This window comes from Leptonychotes weddellii, chromosome 10 (genome assembly GCF_054177405.1).
Source record: "Leptonychotes weddellii isolate Sample4059 chromosome 10, ASM5417740v2, whole genome shotgun sequence".
NCBI lineage: Eukaryota > Metazoa > Chordata > Mammalia > Carnivora > Phocidae > Leptonychotes > Leptonychotes weddellii.
The window spans coordinates 5,792,141-5,799,910 of record NC_138378.1 but is presented as its reverse complement, the minus strand read 5'-3'; the positions used below and the strand labels follow the sequence as shown (position 1 = coordinate 5,799,910).

The following is a 7,770-nucleotide window of genomic DNA, read 5'->3' as shown; positions in this document are numbered from 1 at the left end:
AAAAAAAAAGATTAAAATTCACTTACTCACACTGTCTACATTTCAAATGCCCCGAAGCCCCTGTGGTTGTGGTCGTGGTCGTGGTCACTGGCATGGGGCAGCCCAGACGTAGCGCGGAGCGAGCCGTCAGGGCAGACGGTGCTGTTAGTGCCGCGAGGCTGCGGAAACTTATGGCAGCCTTTTTACGAAAGCGTGTTTCAGCTCTGGATTAGTTTCATTTTACCCAAAGGAAGTAGACTCTTCTGTGTTTTTCTAGGATTACCAGAACAAAGTTAACATGACTGGCAGCCAAAGAGGACTCTTGTAGATAAGCAGAGTTTCGTTTCCAGCGGGAGTTTGTTCTTTATTAGAATCTCATACACAATAGTATCTTAGAAATAAGATGTGTTCTTATCTAACTTGAGTCAGGATCTAGTGTTGGGAGGTTTTGATTTGCCACCACTGTTTACGGAAGCAGTCTAGCTGGCAGGTCCGGGGCCCCCAGCAGTACTTTGAGTCACTTTTCCTCTCTTGATTGCTTGCTCAAAGCTAAAGAGTGGCCTGCGATTATTAGGAACGGCTTGTCAACAGCAGGTTTCTAAATTCATCTGATGACTAGCTTGTATCAAGGAATCATTTCTCATTCTTCCTTCTTTGGGTCAGAGTTCTCTTAGTACAAGTCAGGAACAGGTGGGTAGCAGTAAGAAAGCAGACACTCTGCAGCTTCCCGCTCAGTGGCTCAGTCTCCTGTTGAAGTGACCGTCCTGTGGGAAACGCCACTGAGGCTCCACAGGAGCCTCTGCCTGTCGCAGCACCCGCAGTCGGTGCCACTGCTCCAGGCACGTCACCACCAGAGGGTCTGTTGAGTTGAATGTGTTGGCAAACAAAGAAGGCGACCGAATGATCCACGGCAGGTCTCCTGGTCCATACACGCAGCTCTCGCGGACGTAGCGGCCTGCAGAAAGAAGCACAAAAACCGAGCTGCCTTTGTGTCGTCGGTTTACATTCACACACAAAAAGGGACACTTTTCCAGGATCATCTGTAAAGGCCCCTGCTTCCCAGGAGCTCAGACCGACCATGATTTCCCGGATCGCTCTGACCGGGGCTTCTGTGTTGGATTTTGAATCCGTGGGGACAGGGTTGTTTTCGTTTCTTCTGTCAGTGATCTCTGGCATGTTTAATGGCTACTTTAAGGGAATGCTGTGGAATGTTCGTTATTAGTGAACACACGAGAGAGGTGTAATAGCACTCATTTGCCTGGCCCACTCTAAATTCTGTTAGGTTCCACGAACTTTGTTTTCCTTGGTTGTGGGTAGTTCACAAGAATTGCATCAGTGGTAACAGGTCCTTGCTGCAGTCGGTTCTTGCTCTTGCAGAGTGAGTGTGTGATACAAATGGAAGGAATTAAAGTTGGAATGATAGTTAGAATCCAGTGCTGAATTCCTTCGAGATGAGCTCAGTAGCATGTTTCATGTGCCTGACGCTGTGCTTGGCGCTTCCTTCTCTGTCACCCTCCCACCAACACCCTGAGGTGACTCCATTACCACCTTCGGTTCCCAGAGAAGCGAGCGCTCAGTTTGCGTGTGAGGGAATGGTCTCCCCATCTTGGAGACCTTGCTCTGTGCCCAGCCCTGCCCTCCTTTCTCTCCACACCAACCCAGTCATCCTACTTTTAAAAACCTGTCTGAGGGAAATATAGGAAAGGGGCGGAACTCCATGCACAGAATCATCCAGTGTTGTTGGTGAGCCTGGAAAAAGGTGGAAAGAACGTTCGCCTGGTGAGCAGGCGCTCATCCGGTAAAGAGCCAAGCAGCTCTCGCAGGGTGAGCGCTCTAAGCCGCAACTGTCGTCATGACTGAGATCTTTCTGGTAGGTATTCTTGGTACAGTGTCACGGAGTATCAGTAGAATTACATTTCACCAGTTGAAAAGTCTGAATATGAAGACAGGCAGTCTGAAAAACTTAGGACAGAGTGAAAAGATTTTCAGCTGCACCTTGATTGTAACTGGATAATTCTGTCATTTGCACACACATGAGTTTGAGCCGGAAGGGAACACAAGCGAATGGAAAGTCCTTAGAGTCGGGCTCGTGCTGTTTTGGTGATTACAAATAACAACAGGGTGACTCTGCCTCTTTGTGTCAGCTCATCCAGTGGAGGGGCCCCAGGCAGCAGCTCCTGGTTTGAGACCCGGCTCTGCCACTTCCTGTGACATGGGGAGTGACCTCACTTCTCAGAGCCTGGGCTTCTTTCTCTGTAAAGTATGACTATGGTAGTTAACAGCTGGGAGTCATTGTGAGGATGGACTGCAGGCCCAGAGCCGGGCTCTGGAAGGGGGGCAGGGTCTGCCACACTCACCTGCCAGTGCTCGGCCTGAGGTAGGGGCCACATCGCTGCTTTACTATGGATGGTTTGCACACTAAAGTGAGCAATGGCAAGAACTTTCTGAAGTGTTTACTTTGGGGCAGTGATGATTTTTGTTAAGATTCACAGTAATTGGGGGACGCCTGGGTGGCTCAGTTGGTTAAGCGACTGCCTTCGGCTCAGGTCATGATCCTGGAGTCCTGGGATCGAGTCCCGCATCGGGCTCCCTGCTCGGCGGGGAGTCTGCTTCTCCCTCTGACCCTCCTCCCGCTCATGCTCTCTCTCATTCTCTCTCTCTCAAATAAATAAATAAAATCTAAAAAAAATATATATATATATTAAAAAAAAAGATTCACAGTAATTGGGCTTTTTGACAAACATTGAAATATTCAGGTTGTCACTCTAAGAATTCTAAATCATTATTATTGATAGCAACAGCCCTTCTTGACTTCTTATACTGTGAATGATCATGTTTTCAGGAGGAATCTGAGCCCCCGGCCCCCACCCCTACCCGAGCATTTATTTACCAGTCTTGTCAACCCTAGTGTGTAATGGCAACAAGCACCTGCTTTCTAAAGAAAGGTCAGGGTTGCTCCTTAGCCTGTTGTTTGACTGTCACCTTCTTACTGTGTGAATAGCTCCCTAATTGAATCCTGGCTAAAATATTTATTAAAAACATCTAGAAAATTCTTCTAGCCCTTCCAGACCTGGTACCTGTCAGAGGAGGGTGGCTGCATACATGGCAGCAGGAATTGCTCGTCTTTGAATTACTGTGATGTTAGGTTTTACACTTTTCATTTGTCTGCAACCTGCTGCTTTTTGGTCAGTCTTTTAAACAGCTTGAAAACTGGGTGAGCCCGGTGGCTAGCTGGTCTACTGTCACTCAAGCCCGGGGACCACACCCAAATGCACAATGAGAAGAGGTGGTTGTATGTGGTGGTCCCTCCTGCATGGCTGGGAAGGCCAGATCCCCTCGGACAGAGGATGCTCTACCCCGGCCACCTGCATGCACGTCTGCCCCACTCTTCCTGCCTTCTCTGTCCCACACGGTTGGCGGCCCCATAAAGGTTGGACACCTCGTTTTCCTTTCCGGGCGGGCTCCCAGAGCGCTTGCACCTCTCCCCACTGGACTTGTGGACGTGGCGCTGTGACCATTGGCCTCCGTTTTCTCCCCAAGACTGTGTGCTCCTCTCAGGCAGCCGCCCTACCCCGGGCTTTAGGGGGGTCAGGGAGAGCCGGCGCCCAGAGAGTAGGCCTGAACGCGACAGGAACCCAGTTCCGGTCCTCCCAGTCCCTAGGCATCTCCCCCCAGACTGTGATGCCTGAGAACCTGCTGTCACCAGTGCTTTTCTAGCCTGTCCACCAAAGAGGGACACTGCCATCCCCACCCCAGGTCTGTCTTTTCTCTGTTGTCCTGGTAACTAAAACCTCTGGGACACCAGACAAGAATTCACAGCTCCCGAGGAGAGTCTCCTGAGGGCAGAAAGTGAAAAGACCTTCCTTCAGCAAGAACTACTTAAGAACCCGCTCTGGAGCATACACCTGTGTTACTCCCTCATCTATTCTAGTAGAGACACAGGGGGACCCAGAGCTTTTTTAAATAAATGTTGAGTTTGAATTCTAGGAGCAGGTGGAAGAAACCAGCTAGCTTGTGTATCGTTTAAAGTTGCAGCCCGGTTTAGTGTTCACTTTGTGAAAATGCATCAACCCAGATACTTACGATTTGTGCGCTTTGCTTGCTAGGTATTATAATTACATAAGAAGTTTTTAAAAAACTGACCCCATGGAATTGGAACCTCACTCATCCCCTCACTACTTCTGCTAACGGTCGTCTGTGTCTCCCGACCTTACCCCGGCAGCAGTTGTCAAGTTTGCCTACAACGGGAAGGCTTGCTTTTAGGTTTGGTTTGATTTTTACCTTTACATCCATCGTGAACACTTCCCTCCTCGTGTCTCCACTTCACAGCGCGAACATTTCCTTCCCAGCCGGCCTCCGGTGTGGCTCCCGGGGCGTCTGCGGGGGAAGCAGACCAGGCATTGCAGCGCAGGCAGCTCCTCAGCCGTTGGCTACCGCTTCTGCGCCGGCCCTCCCTCTTCCTGCACAGGCAGGAGTCCAGGGGTGGGGGTCCAGCCTCGCTCCAAGTGTTCGGCTGTGGTCTGATGAGGGGTTAACACTTTGGGGGCGGCTGGGGAGCACCACACTGGCCTCGTGTCCCAGCGCTGTGCTTCGCTTTCATCCCTTTCTCCATCCCCAGTAACTCACCGAACGCGTACAACGCACCCTTGGCCTGATGATGTTGGGTCTCTTGGGATTGTGTTTTCCCCATGATAGCCCTCTGAGGGGATTCGAAAATAGGATTTTCAGTGGATATGAGAGATTATAATAAGATCCTAACCAGTTTCTACTGGATCCAGTGTTTGCACTGTCATCTGGACCAGTTAGCTTAGCTGTTCGAACTTGAAGTCACATCCCCTACAGGAGCCACTCAGCTTTACGCAAAGAGAAAATAAGTCCACGTAAAGAAGGACATCAGCTCTCCCTCTGCCTCTCAGGGAACCTATCTGAGGTATCCTATCTGCCACCCAAAAAATTACTACTTCTAATATTTTCTCTTCTTAAAGAGCCCCTAGCATAATGTCTGGCACTAGTAGGTACGTAGTAGTATTTAATGACTGAATGAAGAAGTTTCTGAAGATTTCTGCTCAGATGCTGGTAGGACTTCTTTTCAGAGAGGGAACAAAAAAGCAACTGGGCTGGTTTGGGAACATGGGGCACCCTCAGCAAACTTCAGACCCCTAAACCAGACCCTCCCATACTCCTCAAGTGAAAGGTCTTGCAAAATGCAGAGCTATTTACCGAGCCATAGTAAAGTAGTGAAATAGCGTTTTCACTCAAGAGTAAACTTCTGTTGTTGCCTCTGATCTGAACAGACGCCACATTGCTGGATTGTTCTTACCTCTCAGTCGGTTCAGAGTCACCCAGTAATGTCGTTCCGGACTCTGGATGTCCTTGGACCACCGAAGCATGTCTTTTGCGCGGCTGTCAGTTAGTACAAACTCTACAAACTTCCTCGTTAGGACATAGTAAGCGCTTCCAAAATAAATTGTTAAGTTATGGGGCGGTTCGTCCTTGAATCTTTTGTTTGGAGATACGTAGATATTTCCTTCAGGGGTGGATTCCGGTTGACTTTCACTTGTCTTGGAGTTCACGTTTGGTGGTTGAACTACTCCAGGAGTGATGTTTTTGTCATTCCATTTGCTTCTGATGTAGCGTATGATTTCTTTGTTGGTTTTTATTGGAAAATCCTGTCCGCAAAGGTTAATGACGTAGTTCCATTGAAATTTGGAATGGACCAGGTCTTTCATACAATTAATATCTGCCTGGAGTCTTGTGAAGCCAGTGTAAGCCACTCTTGCTCTCTTTGATGAAATAAAAATATTTTCAAAACAGTTAACCAGGGTTTGCATAGCAGTCTTGTACTTCTTCGGGGCCTTTTCATCAACATGAATACAGTAAACGTTTTGAGGCACATAAATAGCTCTGAGAAGCTGCACAAACATTGCCAGCTCCTTGTGAATTGTTATAATATATGCCAAAGAGAAATTGCTCTCTTCTGCAGACAAGGGTCTGGTTATGAAATGCAACTCCTGGGAAATCCTAGAGCAATTTCCTGGTGTGTGTAAATGAGCAAGAATTTGAGAACCATGAGGGTTTTTGCAAAATCTTGCAATTTGGAGGGCGGCCCCTTTCCCTTCAAATAAAGCTGAACACAGTTCGTCCGGATAAAAGCCACATTCCACTACTGCTGGGTAGGTGGGTTCCTCCTCTGCTTCCTCAGGGGTTGGAGTCAGTAAATACAGAAAAACGAAGATGCATATGCCTGCACACAGGAGGAGCCCGGGCTTCGTGGCTCGCAGCTGGCTCATGTTTCAGGCTCCAGGGGCCTTCTCATCACTACGGTGTGAAATGTTTTCCTTTAAGCTTCCTAAGAGAACAAGAGGGAGAATTTAGGGTGCGGCAGCCCTCCCCCAACCTGCAACGTGACTGAAGTGCACATATTTAAGGTGTATAACACGCTCAGTTTTTCTATACCTACACGCCTGCAAAACCATCACCACGGTCACCATGACAAGCATTCCCTTCACCCCTAAAAGTTTCCTTGGGCCCCTTTTACTCCACCCTGTCTCTGGCAAATCCATCAGTGGATTTGCTGGCATGTTCTGTAACTTTATATAAATGGAGTCCTACACTGTGTGCTTTTTGCTTGGCTTGTTTCACTTAGGATACTGATTTTGAGATTCCACCCACATCATTGCATTTATCACCGTCCTTGCCTTTTTACTGCTGAGCAGGATTCCATTGCGTGGGCATGCCACAGCTTCTCTGTTCATCTGTTGTGGACATTGAAATTGTTTCCAGTTTTAGGATATTACTAGATGCTATAAGCATTCACGCACAAGTCTTTGGCCCTTTGTTTTTGTTTTTGTATTTCAGCGGCTTTATTGAAAAGTATAGCCCTCAGCACCAAAACATATGGTAGTTGGTTAGGTGACCTCTGCCGACTCAGAATTAACACTGATGTATTCAAATTATTAAAATATATATCAGCCTTTGGGAAAACTGAAAAGTTATCCACAAATCACGTTTACAAAAGTAAAAGATACACTGTGGGTTTGTGGTTTATTTTCTAGTGCTTATTTATCCATAACATGATGTCAAAATTGGGCACAGCCATCCTGGATGGACTCAGGCTGCACATTGCACTGAGTAGCCATTTGTAATACTTGTGATGCTGGAGATCTCCCTCCATTCCCTGACATAATAGAAAATCTTGATGACTTACTTCAGCAAGCTCATAATCATGACGTTTGCGTACTTAAGACTTTGTTTTGGGGGCGCCTGGGTGGCTCAGCTAGGCTTGTGGTCAAAGGAAGAGAGTTAAGCGTCTGCCTTCGGCTCAGGTCATGATCCCAGGGTCCTGGGATCAAGCCCCGCGTCAGGCTCCCCGCTCTGTGGGAAGCCTGCTTCTCCCTCTCCTGCTCCCCCTGCTTGTGTTCCCTCTCTGGCTGTCTCTCTCTCTGTCAAATAAATAAAAATAAAATCTCAAAAAAAAAAAAAAGATTTTGTTTTGGCACAGTGAGGGCAGTTAGTGAAAGTATATTCTCTTCCTTTTAAACACAATTCCAAATTAGGAGCAATGGCAGTTTTATTAAAACAGCCCTTAGTGTAGGACGAACCATGAGAGAAGATGGACTCTGAAAAACAAACTGAGGGTTCTAGAGGGGAGGGGGGTGGGAGGATGGGTTGGCCTGGTGGTGGGTATTGAGGAGGGCACGTTCTGCATGGAGCACTGGGTGTTGTGCACGAACAATGAATCATGGAACACTTCATCTAGAACTAATGATGTAATGTATGGGGATTAACATA

General features: G+C 47.7%; 1 protein-coding gene across 2 annotated transcripts; it reads right to left on the bottom strand.

Annotated features, from left to right (window-relative positions):
* LOC102741169 (putative beta-1,3-galactosyl-O-glycosyl-glycoprotein beta-1,6-N-acetylglucosaminyltransferase 7) lies at positions 1 to 6,336 on the bottom strand. 2 transcript variants are annotated; one of them, XM_081832543.1, is made up of 3 exons: positions 5,300 to 6,336; positions 4,261 to 4,356; positions 1 to 1,941 (listed from the first exon to the last, which is right to left on the bottom strand). In XM_081832543.1, the coding sequence occupies exons 1-3, from the start codon at positions 6,267 to 6,269 to the stop codon at positions 1,871 to 1,873; spliced, it is 1,137 nt and encodes a 378-aa protein (XP_081688669.1). In that variant the 5' UTR covers positions 6,270 to 6,336; the 3' UTR covers positions 1 to 1,870. The 2 variants fall into 2 exon arrangements, with proteins under 2 accessions (XP_081688669.1, XP_081688668.1); XM_081832542.1 differs by having other exon boundaries at positions 1 to 934.
* Between the last annotated feature and the right edge of the window lie 1,434 nt (positions 6,337 to 7,770).

What these genes read in the sequence shown, in the direction of transcription:
- LOC102741169 (XM_081832542.1), bottom strand. Translation starts at nt 6,269, where the DNA reads ATGAGCCAGCTGCGAGCCACGAAGCCCGGGCTCCTCCTGTGTGCAGGC. An exon ending in GACTCTGAACCGACTGAGAG is followed by an intron (nt 4,357 to 5,299) that starts GTAAGAACAATC and finishes CTTCCCCCGCAG; the next exon opens with ACGCCCCGGGAGCCACACCG. An exon ending in TGTTCACGATGGATGTAAAG is followed by an intron (nt 935 to 4,260) that starts GTAAAAATCAAA and finishes TTCTTTCTGCAG; the next exon opens with GCCGCTACGTCCGCGAGAGC.